At 39.9% G+C, this 23,462-nt stretch overlaps 2 protein-coding genes across 4 annotated transcripts; one reads left to right on the plus strand and one right to left on the minus strand.

Moving 5' to 3' along the window:
* The first annotated feature begins 1,571 nt into the window (after window positions 1-1,571).
* DIS3L (DIS3 like exosome 3'-5' exoribonuclease) lies at window positions 1,572-15,453 on the plus strand. Of its 2 annotated transcripts, none has more exons than XM_084293776.1 (17): window positions 1,572-1,771; window positions 3,929-4,082; window positions 4,879-5,007; window positions 5,651-5,786; window positions 6,798-6,974; window positions 7,612-7,690; window positions 8,318-8,497; window positions 9,022-9,191; window positions 9,993-10,154; window positions 10,874-11,121; window positions 11,711-11,803; window positions 12,485-13,018; window positions 13,423-13,577; window positions 13,685-13,860; window positions 14,202-14,347; window positions 14,869-15,043; window positions 15,119-15,453. In XM_084293776.1, the coding sequence occupies exons 1-17, from the start codon at window positions 1,615-1,617 to the stop codon at window positions 15,428-15,430; spliced, it is 3,183 nt and encodes a 1,060-aa protein (XP_084149902.1). In that variant the 5' UTR covers window positions 1,572-1,614; the 3' UTR covers window positions 15,431-15,453. The 2 variants fall into 2 exon arrangements, with proteins under 2 accessions (XP_084149902.1, XP_084149903.1); XM_084293777.1 differs by having other exon boundaries at window positions 1,572-1,744.
* Window positions 15,454-16,728: 1,275 nt separating this feature from the next.
* TIPIN (TIMELESS interacting protein) lies at window positions 16,729-22,980 on the minus strand. 2 transcript variants are annotated; one of them, XM_084293380.1, is made up of 7 exons: window positions 22,779-22,980; window positions 21,632-21,725; window positions 20,710-20,785; window positions 19,572-19,694; window positions 18,991-19,045; window positions 17,073-17,267; window positions 16,729-16,921 (listed from the first exon to the last, which is right to left on the minus strand). In XM_084293380.1, exons 1-7 carry the CDS (start codon window positions 22,909-22,911, stop codon window positions 16,758-16,760), a joined length of 840 nt encoding a protein of 279 aa, XP_084149506.1. In that variant the 5' UTR covers window positions 22,912-22,980; the 3' UTR covers window positions 16,729-16,757. The 2 variants fall into 2 exon arrangements, with proteins under 2 accessions (XP_084149506.1, XP_084149505.1); XM_084293379.1 differs by having other exon boundaries at window positions 18,982-19,045.
* Window positions 22,981-23,462: the final 482 nt, after the last annotated feature.

Consider the following 23,462-nt stretch of genomic DNA (forward strand, 5'->3'; position numbering starts at 1 on the left):
CAAGAATTAATCTTTCATTGCTATCATCTTTCCTCTGTAAATGTGAGGAACAACATTAGTGCCTACTGTCAATCATTTGACATTAGGGCTTGCCTGCACCCCTTGCTCACCCCAGCCACCTTCCCTAGCTCACAGACCTGGGGCTGCTCCTGGGAGATGCCATGAATGACCATGGAGGTTCACACACATGCTTTTATGCAGGACTACTTTAGGCATAGCAAGACAGCTTCTTCTTGTTCTTCTCTGGAGCCTTTCCAGTCTCCCGGTGCCTCCAACACAAATCATCTCTGCCCTTGTATTAGGAGGCCTAAAAACAAACATAGAAACCCTGAATGTATCTTCACCACACCCCCCAGCCTCACACCACACACTGCAGCCTAATGGAGGGCAGATTCTTTTTTTCCACCTTCCACAGGCATCCCAGCCATTTTTTCAGTATATTCTCTAACAATCCCCAGATCTGTCTCTCTTCCTTCACTGAAAGGGAGCCCGTCTCCTCTAGTCACTGAGCCGCACAAGCTGTGGATGTCCCTTGGCCCAGCACCAGGCACTCTCCTGTTCTGCTCCCCAGCCCCTCACAGCCTCCCCTCAGCTGCCACTTTGGTTTCCTCAGCTTGTTCTTGGCTCTCCCTCAGAAATTCCCCTCAGCTTTTTTACCCCTCTCCCTCAGAATTTCCCCACAGCTCGCTCCGGCCTGTCCCTCACAAAGTCCCTCAGCTCCTAACTACCTGTCCCTCAGCTGGCTCCTGCCTGTCCCTCAGAACTTCCCCAGCCTTAAGCCCCAGTTCCCTCAACTCACTCTCACCTTTTCCTCAGAAATTCCCCTCAGCTTTTCCATACCTCTCCCTCAGAACTTCTCCTCAGCCCACTCCCAACTTTCCCTCAGAATCTCCCCTCAACTCCTTGCTGCCTATCCCTCAGAAACTCCCTCAGCTCCTTACTACCTGCCCCTCACAAACTCCCTCAGCTCGCTTCTGCCTGTCCCTCAGAACTTCCCCGGGCTTAAGCCCCACATATTCCTCCGAAATTCCCCTCAGCTTTTTCACACCTCTCCCTCAGAACTTCTCCTCAGCTTGCTCCCGCCTCTCCCTCAGAATCTCCCCTCAACTCCTTGCTGCCTATCCCCCTCAGAAACTCCCTCAGCTCCTTACTACCCGTGCCTCACAAATTCCCTCAGCTGGCTCCTGCCTGTCCCTCAGAACTTCGCCAGCCTTAAGCCCCAGTTCCCTCAACTCACTCTCACCTTTTCCTCAGAAATTCCCCTCAGTTTTTCCACACCTCTCCCTCAGAATTTCCCCTCAGCCCGCTCCCGCCTTTCCCTCAGAATCTCTCCTCAGCTCCTCACTGCCCGTCCCTCAGAAACTCCCCTCAGCTCCAGCCCGGTTCCCTCACCCCGCTCCCGCCGGCCCTCAGAGCTCCCCCTCAGCCCAGCCCCTCCGCCTCCACACCGCTCCCTCAGGCCGGCCCCAGCATCGCCTCCCGCCGCTTTCCCGTCCCTCCCCTCCGCTCCTCTCCGTCCCTCCCTCTCCATGCAGCACCGCCTCTCGCACCGTGCGCAGGCGGGCGGCGAGCCCCGGGCCGTGCTGGGCCTGGCCGAGCCGTGTCTCGGCGGAAATGCTCCGTACGGAGAAAGTCCTGCAGCTGCGGAGCCAGCAGGGCCGCTCGGTGCGCGTCGTGAGGGAGCACTACCTGCGGCTCGATGTGCCGTGCCGCAGCGCCCTGTGCCGGGCCGGCTGCCCCGGCGGTGAGCGGGCCGGCGGGGAGGGCTCCGGTAGGAAGGGGAAGGGGGGACGAGGGCTGAGGGAGCCGGGCTGAGGGAGCCGAGCTCCGGGGGCTGAGGGAGGGCGCCCGGGCTCGTCCCGGGGCGCCTCAGCCCGCCACCGGCGGGGCCTGACAGGAACCGGCGGGGCAGTGGCGGGCTGAGGAGAGAAAAGGGCAGCGAGGAGCCGGGGAAGGGGGGAGATGGGGCAGGGGGAAAGTTTTCTAAAAGCTGGAATCCTCCCTCTGCCGTCCTGAGCTTTAGGGGTGGTGTGAGGGGCGGCAGCACACGGAGCAGGGGGGAAATGAGCAGCTCGGGGGCGTGGGGGGAGTGCTGCTTCAAGGCAAAACCAGTCAGGAGTAAACGGAGTGTTAGGGGAGGAAAAAAATGAACCGAAAAGAGACGGGGTTTGATGCAGGAATTGACTGGCAGCAGCTTGGTGACCGGGGTAAAAGGCTGAAGTGGCATGGAGGTGTAACAGAAAACGCCCATGTTTCACACTTTGCTTTTTAAAAACAGCTTTTACATGTGCATTTCATTTATGCACTTTGCTTTTAAAAAAGTTCTTACATGTACATTAATTTCTACAGGGTGCTGCTTTATAGCGTGAGCTACATTGTGTGCCTTACCTGTTGATGCAGCCAAGGGATTATCATGAAGCATTTGTTATTCTGCATCAGCAGTTATTTCTGTTAATTAATTAAGCATAATTGTTCGTTATTGTGATCTAGGGTGTCGGGACTAGTTATAATTTCTGCTCCCTTATGGATCTCGGTGCTGTAGAGGAGCATATTGAATTTAGTTCTGAATTCCCTAAGGATAAATTACAGACACATACCAGACAAAAGTCTTACCTCTCTCCCCATGCCTAACTTTCCCTCTTCTGGGCCTGAACATAAATTGTGCTGTAGATGAGTGTCAGAATATGTCCCTTTATAATTATTCCAGGTAACTCAGAGGTAAGGAGAACATTTATTTTTATTCCTGACTCTACACACTGTGCTGATCAGACTTTCTTTATGTGCTGAGAGAAACCGCCTACATAAATCATGAATCATGAATCTATAGATACCTTTAATGGCATGCGGTTCCTACTTAAAAGTTATTCTGATCTAGATGTATGGGTTAGAAAAGGATAGCTTAACGTGAGCAGATCACATAACTCTTCAAGTGACACTTCAGTTTTAATGCTCTTCTGAATTATTAATAAATATTAGCTTTCCTATGTGCATTCTGCCATCATCCATTATATACCTTCAGAATGAGATGTAGCCTTGTTACGGTATGCAGAATCGTGCTTACTGGAATCAAACTTCTAGTGATAGCAATTAATAGACGGTTTGTCCTGTGACAGCTTCTAAGAAATTCATGACAATAACCCGACTTGTCAAGATCTGTGTAGTTTTATTCTTTATAATTTGCCTGCACTAAATTCAGCAGTTGTTCCTATAATATTGTAAGGGATGAATAGATACTGAGAAAAAATACAGAGGAGTTAATGCCTGCCAGCTAAAAGTTTAGTGGATAATCATTGAAATATCTAAAGTAATTAAACTAATTAATTTGGGGGGACATTTTAAGATTTAATCTATGAGGGGTTTGTTGTGATATTTTGATGGCGTATGCCTAAGGGATGGAGTCTCTAATAGAGAGAATTGGCAATGATGGTAATAGTTTAGATTTGAGAATGTCTTCTCTTATCTGTATTCTTTTATTCGAAGGAGCACAAAAAGAGCTGGCTGTAAATGGATAATGTTGAATAGAGAGATCTGTGGAAGCGGTACATCCTTTGAATAATTCCATGAAAAGATTTTCTCTGGTAGATATATCGTCTCTCTTTTCATGTGGAAGCAGAGAAAAAAAAAAAAAAAAGGAATGTTACACTTCAAGTAACTTCCTTTCCCAATAAAATCGCATCTTTTTCACACATTTGGATGGAATTTACCCTATATTTTGGCATCCATGGATAGCAAAAGGGCTCTGTCACAAATCGTAGAGATTGTACTGCAGAACTGTACTTTAGAAGTCATTATAACTTTGTTCATCAGAAAAATACATATGTATACCTTTGAAGACACACAACTCTAATGTCTGGGCATTTGAAGGCATTTTTAAGAGAGTGTATTGCAACTGAAAGTTTAAACCTTTAACCTCTGAATTGTGTTTTAGATGGCAAATTGTTATCAGATGATGTGACTCATTACGTTGTCCCAGACTGGAAGGTTGTTCAAGATTACCTTGAGGTTCTTGAGTTTCCTGAGCTGAAAGGTATTATTTTCATGCAAACAGCGTGTCAAGCTGTGCAACATCAAAAAGGTCGCAGGTACTTATCCTGTAATAACTCATTTTTTAATATAGATTGCAGTAACATATTAAGTTTGTAAAATACATATTTAAGCACAGCTTCCCAAAGTCAGCAAAATGCTGTGCTTAAATTGTTTTCAGGTCTTTCAAGTGTCTTAATATGATTTTACAGAAGAGAAAGAACTGTGATCCTTTGTGATCCGTAGGCGTCAATGCTTGGCATATTTTTCACTTAATAGTGAATATTAATATTAAGCCTGTAACATTATTAACTAATCAAATGGCTTGTTACAGGAATTAAGGAGAATTTGCAGTAATGATGTATTGTATGCAACAACTAAATTATGCGTGTGGTTTTGTTCCTGCTGTATTACGGATTGAGCACTTGTCTTTGAGGAGCAAGTAATACTAGTACATGGTACTTACCTTATCAGACACAAACCATATTGCTGTGGCATATGAGAGTGCAGTTTGCTATCAAGGTCTTCCAGGATTAATAAAGCATAAACATCTTTGAAAAAATATGTCTTGTCTCAGAAATAATAAAATAAGCTCCTGAACATTTACAGTGTTTTGTGGGGCTCATTGGAAAACAACTATGTTTAAAACTCAGAAACATTCATAATGAAAATTAGAAAAGCTTGCTTACAGATGGTTTTTTAGGTTTTATTGTCAATTGCAGAATTTAATAAATGCATTTCTTTATGAATTATAGTAATTTTCCTTGAGTTTTTCAGTCATATTTTCAGCTGGAATTAAAATACTCCCATGCTTTCTTTTGACAATGTTATATTGATCTTTTTTTTGTATTCCAGACAGTACAACAAGTTGCGAAATCTAGTGAAGGATGCCCGTCATGACTGTATAGTGTTTGCTAATGAATTCCACCAGCATTCATACCAGACAAGAGAGAAGGGAGAATCGATGGAGAAATGGCAGACCAGGTTTGCTTTAACTTGCATAGTACTACACTGAATAACATCGTGACATTATATGTAGAAATATTAGTAGACACTGGCTATGTAAGAGTTCATGCTCTTCCTCTGCTTAGCTCTGGAACAGTTGACAATAATTATAAAAGTCCAGAATGTCCTTTTGTGATTAAGAAAGTTTCAACGTTGTTTTCAGAGGAAAACAGCCAAATGTTAATTAAATGCAATAATGCTAAAATAAAAAGCATTGATCATTTTAAAGTTGGACAACCATTTTACAGGGTGCTTTAGCATAATAAACAGAACACTTTAGATCCCATTAGATGTAGTGTCTCATAGCCTACAAACCCCACAGAGCTGGACTCCTGGCAGTTCCAACTAGATTTTTCCAAGCATTCATTCAGAGGAATAATATGTGATGTTTCAGCTGGGGCACATACAGATGTACTGGGGAGGAAGCACTTTCTTTTTCTGTCCTCTCAGTGCTCTTGTGTGGCACATAAACTTTATACCCTCAAAAATTTATGTAGCTTGTTGTATGTATCTCACAGGTATAAGTGTAAAACCAAAATCTCATTTATACAAAGTCTGCAAATGTCTTGCAAGTAGCAAATGAGATATACCAGGAGTCTTATTTCAAACTTTGCTTTTCTAGGAGTATTTACAATGCAGCAGTCTGGTATTACAATCACTGCTTGGGTCAGATGCCAGTTGTTATGGTAACAGAAGATGAAGATGCTATCAGGCAGTACGGAAATGAAACAGAAGGAGTGTTTGTGATTTCCTTCAAGGTAACATGCCAGGAAAATAGAAGAAGGTTGCCTTGGTGCTTCATCAAAATGACAAAGCAAGTACTTTAAAGCCCAATGTATAGTGCAAATCATTTTGGAGTTTACATGTAAAAATTCTACAATGCTAACTCATGACTTCATTTCTCAAAGATAGCAAAGATGTCTGACATGGGAATGTCATTAAAAATGGTGAGTGAGCAAAGCAGAGAACTGAAAAGAAAAGCAGCAGCTTTAAAGATACAGATCATCCTTCTTAGGAGCCCTTTTTATTGTTTTCCTTGTTTTTAAAGAATTTGGCACTGTGACCAATAATAGGTTACCTCAGCCACATGTCTAAATTTGTAGTGCAAGCATTCCATAAACAGAAGTAGCCGAAATATTCAGCATTATTCTGACATCATGTGTTAGCCTTGACTATATAGGATACACTGATGCATGAGAAGATAATTGATTTGTCATTTAGTTGTTGATCTCTGATACTGGTTGTATTCAGCTGGATACACGGATAGGATGTTTATGTTTAGCCGTGATAGGATATTAAGTAAAACCAACCAGATTTACTTCAAATTTGTATAAAAATGACTATACTCAAATTGTTCCTTTGAGTGTGGTTCAAATGTAGTACAGAGAATCATACAAAATTCATACAGATAATAGTGGGTTGCCAGTTTGACGATTTTGCTGTGGCACTTTACAATAATTATGTAGCTTGGATGGGGTATATTGCTAGCAGAAGTTTGAGAATCTCTAGTTTAGGATGTTTTCCTAACAGTCATATCTCTTTTGTTATATTTACCAAATGGCTTAGGGTGAATCTGGAACGGATCTGTGGTATTTAGAGCAGACACATCACTACCATTTGGAAATGCAGTCTGAGCATGTGTTAGCAAGCACTAGACACCTCATGAGTGCATGAGACAGCTCGTCTATAATAGGCTTTTCAAATAAAGCATTATTAAAATAACAGTGACCTCTAAATCTTTTCTTGTTTGTTAATCTATGTGCATACAGAATTATTTGGATAACTTTTGGCCTGACTTAAAGGCTGCCCACGAACTCTTTGACTCTATAGTTCAAGCTCGGCATGAACGGGAGACTGAAAGCCAAGAAAACAATGGAAAAGAATATCCTGAGCACTTACCCATGGAAATACTGGAGGCTGGGATCAAATCTGGAAGATATATTCAGGTCAGTTGCTATTTAGAGATTATACACTGAAAGATGCAGTCTTGTGCCACGTGTGATATGGAACAACTGTATCTAATTCTCAAATATAGATAATGCTGTATGAGGGCAGCATTTCTTACTTCATCTGCACACAGTCTATATCTCAGTGAAGTGAATTTACAGTTTTTTAGCTTGTCAGGGCCTTAATTGTTGGTGGGCTTCAGTTAAGAAATAATTTAAAGAATTAGAAGCAGTAATTTGTTCTTTGCTTGACTGTTTCACTAGTGAGGTGAAAACAGAATGTGAACAGATAGACTTGTGAGTTTTCTTTTTTTCTTGAGATGTGGAGATTCAGTATTAGGGCAGGCAACAAAAGTAATCTTACACTGTCTACGCTTTGAATAAAATGACCTTTACCGCCTTAGGTTAAATTGAGCATTTAAAAGAACTTGCCATTCCTTTACAGAAGGGAGTGCTTAAAAGTCTGCATTGTACGTTCTCTCTCTGTAGAGAGTACAATCCTGTTCAACATAACCTAAATATCAATGAAAACAACTAATTTATCTAAAAATTGTTGGAAGAACAAAAACATATACTTTAAAGTTTGCTATTTAGAGATGTGGCTATTTCATTCTGTTTATTGGTTTATTACTTTTAGGGTACACTGAATGTCAATAAGCATCGAGCACAATTGGAAGCTTTTGTTCGACTTCAGGGATTTGGCAGCAAAGAAACAGGTGAAAAGACAATGAAAGGATGCGTTCAATGACTTCTTGATGCTGTCTGTGCTTTTTATGTGACTCCACCATATATATATAGAGATGTTCAGTTATTAATCAAGATGAAAGCTCAGATATTGCAATGCTTTTTTTTTTTTTCCCTTTATGGGCTAGAAAGGAGGCTAGAGATTAACCCAGAGATCGGACCTCCTGAGAAGACAGTACCCTGTATATCCTCCTTCCACATTCTTAGTACCTTTGGCTGTGTTTTGGACTCTTGTCCTACTAATGAGTGTCTCTAGACTTTTTCTGAAGTTAAATAATGATGCAAATTGTTTTATTTGTGCTTGCTCAAACTTCATATGACCACTCATTTGATTGAAATACGTGTTTGCATAGATGTTGGCAGGATTAGGGAGCTGGTCATTGTGATTGTAATAGGAAAAATGCTTTTAGGATCAGATCAGAACACCGGTATTGTCTTTCTGGTATGAGTTAGTAATTACTACCTTTGAGGGAACAGCACTTTTTGCTTGCACAAGTATTTTGTCTCAGCTTTCACTAGTAAATACTTTCAAATGTTCAAATGTAGAATTTTTTAGTAGTTCCTATTTCTATTTCTATTTATTTTTATTTTAAATTTAGACCTTCAAAGTGACATCCTTATTTATGGGGCCAGAGCTCGAAATCGTGCAATCCACGGTGATGTGGTAGCTGTAGAGTTACTGCCTTTGCAAGAATGGAGAGGAAGGATTGTTGCCCTTTGTGAAAATGAGACAGAGGATAAAGCACCTGCAGACACCACTGGTGATCCTATGCCCACAGGTAAAGTAGATAGAATGATACAATATTTTATTAAGATTACCTCACCTTCTGATCTGTATTGTAGTCTTCGTTTTATAGTCCCTTCCCTGCATCTTATGAGTGTGCTGAGGTTAGAGTTAAAAGTTCAAGATTAGTTCTCTTCCTACCAGAAAATACTGTTTAATTTTGGTCTTTGCTAGTAAATATTTTCTTTATTTTTTACTAGACTTAGACATGTTTTGGTAGTAGTGAGAATCTCGCTGAATAATTTATGTGTTATATCAATTTAAATCTATACAATAAGTTAGTCTTCGTTAGTATCCACAGGAATAAAAGCTCATTAAAAGCTGGATGTGCCAACGATAATTTATTACAAACTTGTATTGTTTCCTGCATAATATAAGTTGTTAGCAATTATAATACAGATTTGTGGAAATCATTAGTTCATATTACAAAGCAATGGATCTTCTATACCTCTCCCGCGTTTGCTTTCATGTCCCTATTTAACTCTTTAACGTACTACCAACAATGTCCCTTATTAAAAGGTAAAGTTGTTGGAATCATTCAAAAGAACTGGAGGGATTATGTGGTCACTTTCCCTTCTAAAGAAGAAAGCCAGTCCCAGGGCAGAAATGCTCAGAAAATCCTTGTTACACCTTGGGACTACAGAATTCCCAAAATCCGGATCAGTACGCAGCAAGCTGAAGCACTACAGGTAATTTGGCAGAAGCGTTTCTCAGTTCTGTATTCCTACAAAATTGCCTGGGTGTTATATGCTCTCATGATGTTTTCAAGGCAAAAAGACAGGTAGAGAACTATTAATCAAGTTAGGTTTGTGAAAGCAGGACACAGTTCAATGTGAAGAAATGTGTTCAATTCCTGTCAAAACTGTAACCTTCAGGTAATAAAGCATATCATAGTTCTGGATGCACCACACTCCCGGTACCCTGAGCATTTCTACACTGCTCGCTTTGTGTATTTTTGTTGCTTTGTTTGTTCTGTTTTGTTTCCTGATAAATTCAGAGTCATATTAGGGGTCTGAAATGCAATAGCCCTTGCAGCTTTATTGGCTCTATGACTATATATAACTGGTGAAAGTACAAAGGAGAGCTTTTCAACAAATTGCTAATGAACGATGATGATTGGCCAGCCATTCCTGTAGAAGCAAGAAACATGGCCTTGTCCATTCCTAGCTGCTGTAAATTCCAATTGTATTCTGTGGTATAGGAATACTTGTTTACATCTTGGTTATGTCTTTTTTTTTTCCCTCAATATTTATTTATTTCAAGATAGAGATTTTTTTTTATATAATGAACCCAAATGAGTCATTTATTGGGAAATAAATGTAATTCTCAGTAAGCTTCTGATCATGGGTTTATTTTTCCTTTCTGAAGAGCTTTTAGAGTTGCTTGTGGCTTGTCTCTTTGGATTGCTATGTTTGCCTCTGAAGAATGTTTATATTGATTGCTCGTCAGGAGCAGATTGCTGTTTTAACAGAAGAATTGTCTTGCTGCAGGAGTACAGAGTTGTTGTGCGCATTGATTCTTGGGAATCAAATTCTGTATATCCAAATGGACACTTTGTGAGGGTTTTGGGAAGAATTGGAGATCTTGAAGGGGAAATTGCAGCTATTTTGGTGGAGAACAGCATTTCTGTAGCCCCTTTCTCAGAAATCCAGGTTAGTCTTTGTGATTAGGTACATTCTTTTCTGTTAATTTCTAGGCTCTTGTTCCTCAAAGAGGCGGGCTCTCTTTCAGCTGAGCGTATTACCAGCAGGCTTTTGAAAACTGAAAGCTATTTTTAGAGTATTTTTCTGGAATTACTTGTGGATATCAGTGGTTCTAGAGATACTAAGAATTTTCAAGTCAATAATGATTTGAAGATAATCTGTTCAGTATAAGGAGATTTCAAACTCATAGTTCTAATTTGATGTAGACTGTTAAGATATTATTGTCTTTATATGTGTTTATAGTACTGATCCTAAAGGCCAAGACCTGTTGAAATCATTGCTTTAAATCCTTTTTGTCCTCAACCAGGATGGGAAACAGCTCTCACAGGGAAGTATTTTGATTTTTACCTAAAGTTAATTGAAGAAAATAAAAAGAATGTAAGAAACAATGTACAGTGTTGATGTTGGCCAGAGCTGCAATATCACTACAGTAATATCAGTTGATAATAATATATGTAGCATTCTTTCAGATACTCTTTTATACTTTCTGGAAAGTAAATGTAGTAGACTGACTTGGAAAATGCAAGGAAAAAATTTGTCAGGGATGGAAAAGTACACTAACACAGAACTATCAATGGATTACAAAAGCAAGAGCTAATTAAATCTGATTTGTTGGCTTCATTTTATAGGAAAGATGTAACTGTATGTTCTTCACTGTTTTTGTACAGATGAGCGAAATGCCCACAAGTTCTTCAAAGAATCCGTGGAAGGTGAATCCAGAGGAGGAAAAAAAACGTCTTGACTTGAGAGATACACACTTGATATTCAGCATTGACCCGAAAGGCTGTGAGGATGTTGATGACGCGCTATCCGTTAGAACTCTGCCTAATGGGAATCTAGAGCTGGGTGTCCACATTGCAGACGTAACCTACTTTGTGGCAGCAAATTCTTACACTGATGTTGAGGCAAAAGCAAGGTAATGTATTTTCTAAAAATTAAAAAATTACAAACTTCCAACCTCTATCCGTGCTATCCTGAAGAAACATTGAGAAGTTCTGTTAATTCTTTTGGAAGAGTTCTTGTTTTTAATATTTAACCTTATGTTATATTCCATACTTTTTTTCTGTTATTACCACTGTTTTGAACTCAGACTACTGAATTGCTTTATGAAATGCATTGTTCTCTGTAGATACAAAGAAATATTGTATTTCTGTAGATACAAAGAAATGTAAACTTAATGGCCAGCAAAGATATTTGTATAGCCATTAAAATGACCTCTTCTGAGCTGAGCTTATTTTGTACAGTCCTACCAAGCTCTGCCTTTATTGCAAGTGGGAGATACAGAGGAAGGCAAACTTAGGCTTGTGCTTACACAAATAGTCGTTTGAATAATTTCATTTCAGTACCGCATGTGTGTGTTGGGTAAGAATAACGTTAAGAACAGCCTTCTAAAATCATACTGTGTGTCACGTTCTGCTGATGCCGTAGTTATTTTGCAAACTGCTTGGCAGATAAACACCAATGAGTCACGGTGAGAAGAACAGTGACTGTGTTTTATTCTTCAGGGCAACAACTTACTATTTGGCGGATCGTCGTTATGATATGCTGCCCGCTGTCTTGAGTGCTGACATATGCTCTCTTCTTAGTGGAGTCGATAGGTAAGATTTGGTGATATTTCTGACAAAAGAGATTTTTGCGAGTAATTTAATTGTTGCTACCAGTCTCTCTGTTTATTAATTGTGTGCATGTTTTGCATTGTTACTAAGTCTTCAACTGAAAGAATAATGTATGTTTAAAAATAACTTCTGTTTCTATGGTGTTCAGGGAAGGCGACTGCTTTGTAATCCTTTACCTTGCCAAAATGCATATGTTCCTGTTTCTCAAATGTGTTGTTACCCTGTTACCCTGCTTTTTTTTATATACAATTTACAGGGTAGGTTCGCTGGCCGAAAATGAGGATATGCAGGGTGCAGATATGATCACAGTGGATACAGCTGGCTAATAAAATATATGAATAAAAGTACCTGTTGCAGTGTATCAGTGCTTTAAAACAGATTTGGCTTTCTATCTTAGGTGCACTCTGGCCCAACAGGTAGATTGAAAATACTGCTGATGTAGTTGGTTCTTATTTATTAAGTGATGCACAAAACGGAAAGCTAAGTGTGTTATTTAGCAGCATCGCTGAACACAGGTTTGTTTCATGAAGAAAAAAGTTTCCAGTAAAAAAAAAAAAAAAATCAACACAGGATGAAATGTGTAAATTTGGAGCAGTTGTATGTGCTTGAAATGTGAAGCTAACCAGAACTGTTTATAGCATTGTGATTTTTTTTTTCTTTAAGGTATGCTGTAAGCGTCTTGTGGGAACTAGAAAGAGAGTCCTATGAAATCCTGAGAGTCTGCTACAATAAAACCATCATCCGGTCTGCGTACAAGCTAGTCTATGAAGTAGCACAGGGATTATTAGATGGAGACACAAGTGTTGTTGATGATATCCCGGAACTGAAAGACTTGGATGAAAGAACTAGAAAGAAGAAATTGGATGAATTGGTTTGGGCAATATCAAAACTCACTGACATAGCACGGCACGTTAGAGCTAAGCGGGACAGCTGTGGTGCTCTAGAACTAGAAGGGGTAGAAATCCGAGTGCAACTGGATGACAAAAAAAACATTCACGATCTCATCCCCAAGCAGCCACTGGAGGTGCATGAGACTGTAGCAGAATGTATGATTCTTGCCAACCACTGGGTGGCAAAAAAGATTTCAGAAAACTTCCCTCATCAAGCTTTGCTGCGTCAACATCCTCCACCACGACAGGAATTTTTTACTGAACTTCGAGAATGTGCCAGTGCCAAAGGTTTCCCAATAGACACACGGTACCTTTTGCTACTTATCTTAACCACTTTAATTAGAGATAAGCAATTAACTATTCGGCTTTGTAATCATTACAGTACAGTCTTTTAAAAGATTTGAAATAATTTAGAATGAACGTGTATGTTGAGATCTAATGAGAAGGCTGTAAGCCTCATCACACTGAGGTATCATTTCAATAGATCCCAGAGCATGAAGGCCAGCGGCAGTGATCTTGTTCGGGAGCCCCCTTCCATCCCTCAGCTGAGCTCTGCTGTACAAAGGTGTTTATGAGCAGCTCAGCATGTTTCATTCTGGACAAAAGCGGGTTTTGCTGGAGTCCTTGGTTCTCCAAGTTGCAGGAGCTTAACTGTAGGCTATTAGGATCAGGGCAGTGTAACTTTATTGAGAATTAACACTTTTTTGTCAGGTCTAACAAAACATTGGCTGAGTCCCTGGATAAAGCAGATGATCCATTGGATCCACTTGTAAACAAACTGTTGCGATGTATGGCCACTCATGCGATGTCTAATGCATTGTACTTCTCAACTGGCTCTTGTTCTGAAGAGGAGTTTCATCATTACGGTATCCTGTCACCTTATTTTTTATGCTATTTATGTTATTTCTGAACTGTTGGGGAGAGGCAGTTGATTGCTTTGACTTATTTTCACTGCTTCCTTTTTTATTTGTAGGACTCGCTCTAGATAAGTACACTCATTTTACTTCTCCAATTAGAAGATACGCTGACATAGTTGTCCACAGACTCTTGATGGCAGCCACTCTGAAGGAAACTAAAGATGTTAAGGATAAAGTACTCAGCAATAAGGATCTTGAGGAACTGTGCAGACACATTAATAACAGGAACAGGGTAAGATGGTCACGGTCTGTGTCTCTGTGTTTGTATGCTGCCCAGTGGAATGGAATACCAGTCTTGACTGCAGCTTTTGGATACTACAATGCCCTAGTATCACTTTTTTATCATTATTATTTTTTAACTTCACATTTCTTACTATTAACTATCACATTTCTTCTGAGAATAGTACTAAAAATGACTCACCTTTACCACAGATAGGATTTCCTTTCACATGTATTTTTTTGGGGGACTGTAGGGGAGTAAATCATGGAAAAATGAATATAAAGACCGAAACCAAACAAGCTTATTATTTACGTAGGCTGTTTTCTCTTCTCTTTTTGTGGGGGTGCTCCCAGGCAGCCCAGCATGCTCAGAAACAGTCTACTGAACTCTTCCAGTGCATGTACTTCAAAGACAAAACCCCAGAAACAGATGAACGCTGCATAGCAGATGGTGTTATCTACTCAATTCGAACAAATGGCGTGCTTGTTTTTGTACCAAGGTAAGTTCATTAGAGTTGGGGCTGTTTAAAAATAAGACACAAGTATTACTGGAATGCTGTAAGGACACCTCTGGTCCTTAAGAAAGGAAATATTGACTGATTATGCTATTTTATTTTTTGTAAATCATAGACTGCTTTTCTGCTTTCCTCTCCCCTCATGCTGCTGAACCTTAACTCATTTTTAACGGAGAACCAGTTCCAATAACCCATTACAAAGCTGTTTTTCCATTATCTGGGCATTCTGGGCTTACAGATAATGGATTACTGACTGTATTTTACTTCTGCTTCACTGCTTTTGAAAAACCTCACTCACCATCTCATGCTGTTTTCATATATACTGCTGGGTTACTTTTTTTGATAATACACATTAAGTGCTCCTGAAGCAGGATTATCAAGCTACCCTGGTTGTACCTTTCTGTTGCTTTCCTATAATCCTCACTAGTCCTCCTTTGGTTTCAAAATTAGTGAGAGAACTGATAAGGGTGGAAATTCTTAAAAGATTCTGTTCATGTTTTTTGAAGATATGGAATCAAAGGTGCTGCTTATATGAAAAACAAAGAAGGCTTAGTCATCTCTTGTCGAGGTGACAGAAGCTGCGAGTGGAAGCCTGGATCGCTTCAGCGGTTTCAAAACAAAATTACTTCCACTACAACCACTGGAGATTCAGTTACATTAAGTCTTTTCGATCACGTAACAGTGAGTATTTAATCTGAAGAAAGTAAAAGGAAGTAGCATGATGAGAAATAAAATAATTGTTGAATTGCTTTTAAGGTGAAAATACTTGTGCAGACGTCCCGCTGCCATGCTGACACAATCAAGCTTGAAATAATCAGGAATGCACCGTACCAGACTTCAGCCACGGAGGTTTCCCAGAAGAATTTCAATGTGGTGAAATCTGATTTGGTAAAAGAAGTCAGCCAGTCTGCAGAAACTGCCCGGCACACCCAAGAAAAAGCAAGAGTTGAAGTCATTGAGGAAGAGTATCAGCAGTACTGCCAGACAAAGGGACCAAGCTTATACCAACTGCTAGAGGAGATCAGGGACTTGGCTCTATTGGATGTTTCAGCTGATATCAGAACTTGAACTGTAACCTGACATATGCTTGTTGATGTTCTACTCACATTCAATTTGTACAATTAAGTTTCTAAAAAAAAAAAAAAAAGAAAAAAACCTATTTAAATATTTGAGTTGTTTTAAGGTAAACTAAATGTCTATTTTAAATTAGAATTATTTTTATTAGGAATACATGTGACTTTTTAAAAGATTTTATACACGATAAATCTTCTAGATTTAAGACTGTGTAGTACATTCTTTCAGCTGCCATTCAAAAAAAAGTTACTTGTCCTTGTTCTCCATAAACTAATTTCTTAAAACTTAATTATTTCCTGATGTCTTTCTACTGACTAGAGGTGTTAATTCCCCTCCAACACAGTTTAGCAAGTTTAACTCATAACTACAAGCATACAAACAGCACCCTCAGTCACACTAATCTAGAGCCTTTGGTAATTGCAGTTCTCCGGCCAGCATAAAGTAACAGCTATTGACATGAACCTGTTCCACCTGCTGTAAAGGCTGTTCTTGTCCTAACTTCAGTTCGTGTCTTAATTCAACTTCCAGAAATTCGGTTTGTTATGAACAGGCCTACCCTAAGCTACTGGAGGGCAATCCCAGAGCTTTACCACAATGCTGGTAACTTTGGACTAGTTTCGTGTTCATTCTACCGAAAGAAAAGGTTATTTTAGGGCTGGTGCTATTGCATAAGATGGAAAAAGAGTATTGTAAAAGGAACATGAAACAGCTTCAAGGTAGAGGACTAGATGAAGAAAGACAGCTAATTTATCAAACTATGGTCCTCTAAGATGTACTTGTCTAAGGATGTTTGACTTGCACCAGGGAGGGGGAAGTTTTCAGTGCCCATAGCGTAACAGCCTCATACAAGAATTTCAGGTTTGACTTTGAAATTTAATCGCTTCTGTTGTGTAAGAACAAGATAGAGGTACTTGATAAAGGAGTTAAAAAAATCCAGGGTGCCTGTCCAGACTTAACACTCCTGTTATAGATCGTCCATTAAAAACCTGAATACAAACTTAACCTCTCAACATCCCTGTTCATTCAGTTTGACATCAACTGTAAGAACAGGTCAGAGTAGGCCAGAAAACTCATTAACACTTCCTAAACAACATCAGTGAACCATAACAGAAGTCCCACATGCAGATGAAGGATGGTGCCCTGTTTGCCAGCATATGGAGCAATTCATTGGCAGTGTGAAGAAATCAGTTCTGCCCAGCCACGCAGGCGTCACAGTTAGGGCTTCCTTGCACTTCTGGAGTTGGAGTGTGAAGAGCCAGCAGCTTTTCAATAAGAAGGGTAGTACTTAACCGAAGCACCCCACCAGTTCTAAGAAAGTCGCTCAAGGGCTGGGAAAAGGTCTCTGCTTTCCACTGGCACTTTCCAGTTCTGTATCTCTGTCCTCAGCTTCTGTAACAGCAACTTGTGGGTCTTCTGTGACATCAGCCAGGCCCTGAGCAATTGGGGTATTAAACTCCTCTTCTTCTGGGTAACTAGGAGAGAGCTCTGTTAAACGAAAAACAAGGTGGCCCACAGTGAGAAAGCACTGGTGCTGTGCGCTTAATGACTGCAGTTTCTGTCACTCGAATCACGGCTCCTGACTCAGGAGCTCAGTTGCCTAAGCTTACTGGCTTAACACTTCAGTCAGAATTCTTACCATTGTGTTGCGACTGGCTGTTGCACTGCATCTTTGCTTGCCTACGTTCCAAGGCCAGCTGCCTGTTCCTCTTGATCCGCTGTTGTTGCTCTTCTGTGAGAGTTGTACCAGGCAGAGTATCCAATTCTACATTCCCAGAGCATGGATACACTTCTTCATTGGCTGTATCCAGTCCATTGCTTTCACCTCCACCATCTGGATAAAAATTGAAGTAAAAGGGTGAGGAGGGGCAGAAAGCAGCATTTTGAACATGGAGAGAATTCTGCTGCTCAGTATCTGTCAAAGAGTTTTAAATAATTTCTGATTATGTTCTACATTTTAAAATCATTATGAAAGCTGAAGATCATTCCGTGATTTAGTTTTAACTTGCAATTATCTGTCTAGGTCCCTATTCCTGATACTCAAAATAGGAAACAAATCAGAACCCAGACACACTTCAGTAATAAATACCCAAGTTTAAGGGAAGTACAGCTCTGGGTACTAAGTTAGCAATTGTAAGCCGTGCTTGACAGTTGAAGGGACAGTAAGTTCAAGCTGTTCTTACCAAAAGACCAGATACTTTTCTTCCCATCCCTTTGGAAAGTAGAAGGAGTAGTTCCAGGAATCAGACAGATTCAACACAGACACTAAATAGTTTCGAGTTTGCTGTGCTACTGTTACAGAATATTTACTCATTTGCTACATGCAAAATGGAGGCAGTCCAATTCTGTCACAGAACTTCACCCACAAACAGAGAAGGCAGAGCACTCTCTTGAAAGAGTGCCTGAGGCCAAGTAAGCTTGTGCCTCTGCAGTACTCGAAGCCCATGAACAGAGAAGGTACTTGACAAGGTTTTTTTTTTTAATACTATACCCTAGATTGAGTTTTTATTTCAAACTGCAAGACACCCACTCAGGTTTGTCAACTGAGGACTGATGGCTGTAGCAGTACACTGGCTAACACGGTTCAAGACCTCACCAGCACTGCACTGAAATACAGATGTATGGAACCATCGCACAGAAAATCTGATAACTCTACAGACACTGTCGGCAGGAACCATTTACTTCACTGTTTGTGGCTGCTTATGGCTGCATTCCATTTCCAGCAAATGCAGTCAACAGCAAAGACAGCCACACAGCATTAACCACCCCCACGGTTTTACCCACAAGTAGGGCAAGGCTGTAGCATTGGGTAACTCATTCCCCAGGTGTGAACACAAACTAGACAAATGGGTAGATAATTGTCTCAAGAGCAATCAGCTTTTACTTATTAGAGTAAAAGCAAAAAACCCTGCAACAGACCTTAAGAAGGGCTACAAAATTCTTTCATTTCTGCTAATGAGGTTTCTTTCAAACAACTAGGTGAACTCTGCTCCCTCTTTTTAAAAAAAGCCTGTTTGTTTCTGAGTTATCTAAAAAAACATCATCTGAGTAGAAGAGACTCCTGAATTATTTACTTGTTAAGCGGATAGATTTTGGTATCAGAAGAAAGAACACTCAACAATAGGCACACAACAAGACTGACACACGCACCAGTGCCCACAGGTATTAGTGAGTACTTTCCCTATAGAAGGCTCAACATCCTGACTTCACCGTAAGAACTGGTGGTAGAAAGACAAAGATTTTTTTTTCCAAAAACATTGCTAACACCACCAGTGGTAATACCCACTTTTCATTTCCTTCCTCTATGCCATGCACTTCATGCACATACAGAAAGCACTTCAGTCTGAGAACCAGTTCAGTTTTGTAGATCTGAGTCTCACAGAAACTTGTTTGTTTTTTCTCCCCTCCCCAGAAGCCTGGTTTTAAAATAGAGGACCACTCAACAATTTCTTCTAAAACATAAAAATGTATCATGGGCATTGATTTCTAGTTGGTAAGAGGGGAAGAAAAATTTTTAAACCACTGAACTAACAGTGTAACAAGCATACCTTCATTACCTGTGAAGTCTTCAGATAAAATAGGAAGATCAAGTCTAATCCGTTTTAGGCAGGTCTGCAAAACAAGAGAAATTAGTATTTCACCTGTGACAAAATCTTTCATGTTACATTGGTATGTTTTTAATAGTACTTGCATTTCTCTTTACATTTTATTACTCTAAAATAATATTCCCTTCATTATGTGTCTGACCCTCAACGTGAATTGAATGCTGTGGTTTGTTTTCCTAGCCTTTAATCTGTCCCTTAGCCAAACGAAGCAGCATTCTTCCTAAGTCTTCTTTTGCAGATTCAAATGTAAAAAGAGTTCCAGAACTCTTCAGCAAATCGCTTTGGTAAAGATGCCCTGTAAAAGTTGAAGCAGATTCTCTGAAACATTAAATAAAGGCTATATCTAAATGCCAGATGCCTTAAATACTTCAAATACTGGAAATAACTTTTTAGAATGAGATAAATTAATTTAGAAAACATTATACACCTAAGCAGCATGTATAACTTACATCTTTTGCTGTATAATTGTTCTAAACCTGTTCCTTACGCTACTGCACATTGCATGAAGACAAACTGACAGGAACAATACATGCCTGAACTTCCTTTTTGCTTCCCAGAGACTCCACTTTGTCAATAAAATCATCAAATTGCAGTCTTGGAAATAATCTATGAGCCCAATGTTCCATATGTCGTATAAGTGTCTTCAAGTCCTCTGCCTTAAACATAAAACAAGATATCCAGCTGTTAGAAGTTAAGTCAGCAGACTGCAGAAGTAAACACAATAGTAATGTTTCTAAAAAGATTAAGCACCTGCAGCTTGAAAGTCTCTTGAAAATGTAAGTAATATCAATGCTTGGGTAATCATTCCTCCCATAATGAAGTCTGTGAGTGCAATTTCAAGCTATGAGAAAAACAGTGATAAGAGCTCAGGGAAAGCATTTGCATATATTGTGAAACACTTGATAGCTTCTGAAAAGTTGCCCGTCAGCAACTTAGGTGTGATCTCAGTCTAAAGAAGTAATATTTATGGGGCACAGCTGGTATTTATTTTGATATTTAGAACACACAGAAAGACATACACCTAAATAACCTTATCTGATAAAGATTTTTGCTCAGATTAAAAGTATTGTCCAGCCTCTCTGTGCCTGCAGTTGTAAGAAGAAATTTTATACTGTACGTGTTTTCTGTAAACCAGAGATACACTGGCATTCTTGCAAGCGTGCCAGCAAATGTCTGTCTGTATGCTAAGCACATCCAAGACAATAAAGCAGTTTGTAGAGAACATACTGCTATGTCATACACTTTTAATATCAAAAACTTTGGGATGCAAGTGTCACAACAGCCAGGAGACTGTCACTTACAGAGGAAATTAATCATGAAACAAAAAGGTAAGACATTCCAGATATATTAGCAAGTCTTATAAACCTGTTCCAGTTCCCAAAATCTCTTTCTATGGACAAAGCACAAAGTCAGAGACATGGTATTCTAGCTTCGAAGGAGAGGCAAAAAGCTTTGATATCAAAACATTTCTTTTGTTAAGTAGTCTTGTATGTTTTTTTTAAGCTTCTAACTAAAAATCCCAGCAGGGTACATACAAATACTGTTAGTAAGCCCCCTTGCACATAACTGGCTAATCAGAGATTGATATCAATCCTCCCCACAGAGAGGCAATGAATCTATCAATTTAAACGAATCTTCCAGAAAATAACTGAAAAGTTCATTATGTCTTACCTCATGCTCCTTACCCTTGAACTTTACGTTGTCAAACATGTGTCTTAAGGCAGGAAGTCCTCTTTCTGAAACTAACCTGTAACAGGTGAAGTTATTTGAAAACCAACCTTCTTTTGTTATAAAAACAAACAAAAAAATCCACATTCCCTTACATTGTCTAAAGCTACAGAGCTCTATTTGAGAGAGATGCAGAATTAGAAGCCATTAAGAAAACAAAGGAAATACAATGAAGACCGCTGTAAGACATGAGACTTTCTTCAAAATTCATAATACCTATACTCCTAGTCCAAGCTGCTTTTTGATTTTGGGTACATGGCAAGAAAATGGAATGGTCAGTTCTAGTATCCATATTGCCCAAATAAAGCTTGTTAGACACATGACCAAAGCATCCACCTGTGGTATCACTGAATAACTTCATCAGTATCTTTAAAATGAAAGAAATTGGAACGTCAGATGTTATCCATCGCTAAGAAGGAACTTAGAGCAGTTTTGGTGATAAAAGCAAGGAAAATACTGAAATCCTTTACACGGAGTTTACCTAGTTTGTAAGTGAGATGAGTGTTAAGCATACTTTAACATTTACAGCCACCGTTTAACTGAGAATTTATTTTGAAACACACTTGAAATAAATTAAAGAAAACCGCAATACTACGCTGGAAGAGTCCTATGCATGAATAATTAATATCTATTAACAAAATTATGAGTCACGTACTAAGTCCCAAGGAGACTTCAAGAAAGTTAAGACTAACAATAGCATTATAGAGGTAAGCAACAAATAAAAGGTTGAGATACAGCACACAAGCACTTTCATCTCTAAACTCCTTGATATTTGACTTGGCTATGACCAAGCAGATATTGCTGTAACTTTCGTTATTATGCCACAGACATATACCAAATTCAAAGAAACATTATGCAATAATACCTGTGAGCATCTAATTTAGGTATTGATCTTTTAACTGCTTTCCGTGTAGCTACAGAAGAATCCTTCGTCTGTGACTGCTGGTTTCCATCTGGTTCTAACAAAGGAAATAACATACTGTAAGTACACAGCACAAATAGCATCAACTGGAATTACATTACATAAAATTTAAGTTTCTACCCTATTTGAAGGGCAAGTCACAAGCACTTGAGTGCAATATTTCATCTACCTTCTCATGCAAGTCTGGTAAGAAAATAGATATCTTACTATTCTGAATAAACTTTTCTAGCAAAGGAAAACTTTTCTCTTTCAGCCAACCTAATTTTAGAACTTTTATACTTTATTTCTGGTGAAAAGTGTACCAAGAGTAGATTCTGCCAATTCTAAAAGTTGGAAAAAAAAAAAAAAATCAAAACATCAGTAAACATAAATAATCTTTCCCAAAGTTTCCACTGAAATCTGAGAGAGCCAAAATTCTAGTACAGCCTTCAAAAACAGAGTAAAGAGGTTATGTAGGCACCTGATTGTGTTCATTTTAAGAACCAAAGTTAATGTTTTTTTGATTAGAGCTAGCTTGACTGCAACAGACAAGGTACCGCTGTCCATCACATCTCGGAATGAATAATTATTTATTACACTGATTTCTTGTTTAACATTTTTATACTCTGAGCATCAGGAGCTCATGAGTTAGAACTTTTCATACATCAAAGAACTGTAGCCATCCAAAACTGATCCTTTCTAGTGAAAGGAAAACACATACTTAACATTACTTTTACTCATAATTGACTATAAATAACAGCAAAAATAAAGCCTTTATACTTTCTATTAGCTTATTCAGTCCACTGGATTGCACTAAGATCTTCTCAAACGCAAATAATTTGTTTTACTGTCCTGAAGTGCCTTGGATGTTTTCCAGGTCAGACGTTCTACAAAAACTACCCAATTCCAGCAGGAATGCTACACTCGACATTCTCGCGCGTGTGTTCGCTTCCACGGAACCTGCAAAAATGAACTTTTCCCGCAAGTACGAATCCACAGAATCAAGCACAGCTTCAATTTGAATTGACTGCTTTTTTTTAAAGCCATACAAGACTATTTCTATGCAGCAAGGTCCAGCACAATCCCCGTTTCAGCCCCGGCGCCCTCCTACCTCCGCCAGCCTCAGCCCAGTCAGCCCCGGCCGCCCCCGGGGAGGCAGGGGGCGGGAGGGGCGGGAACCTTTCGTCTTCTGTGTTCTCGTAGTCGGGGAGATCGAACAGGTTGTTCTCCAAGGGGTCGATCATGGCCAAAAACGAAAGGTTTTGGTCTCCTCCCGCAGGAACCACCACAGCGTTTGAAAAGAGGAGCAACGCGCCTCAACGCGGTCCCCGCTGAGGGGAGGCACCGCGAGAGCCGCCGATCTCGCGAGACCTCGGCGCTGAGGAGAGCGGCCGCGGGGCAGGGTGCATGCGCGGGGGCTGCAGCGCCGCTTTTGGCGCCAAAAGGCTGAGGGGAAAGGGAGGGGTGGAGCGGGGCAAAATGAGTTATAAAGATACATATGCATATAGAGAGAGAGTTATAAAGTTACATGTATATATAAATACATATATCCTGCATACGTAAAGTTATTTATAGCTTTGGGAGCTATGCTGCATACGCCCGGCGCTGAAATAAACCACATGCCTGCTTTATAACTCATTTTGCTTTTGAGTTGTAGAGTTCTTCCACGAATCACTAGAGGGAACGGCCTCAAGTTGTGCCAGGGGAGGTTCAGGTTGGAAATGAGGAGATATTTCTGCTCAGAAAGAGCAGTCAGGTGTTGGGATGGGTTGCCCAGGGAGGTGGTGGAGTCACC

Source organism: Netta rufina (genome assembly GCF_964035555.1).
Source record: "Netta rufina genome assembly, chromosome: 11".
In the NCBI taxonomy this organism is placed as follows: Eukaryota; Metazoa; Chordata; class Aves; order Anseriformes; family Anatidae; genus Netta; species Netta rufina.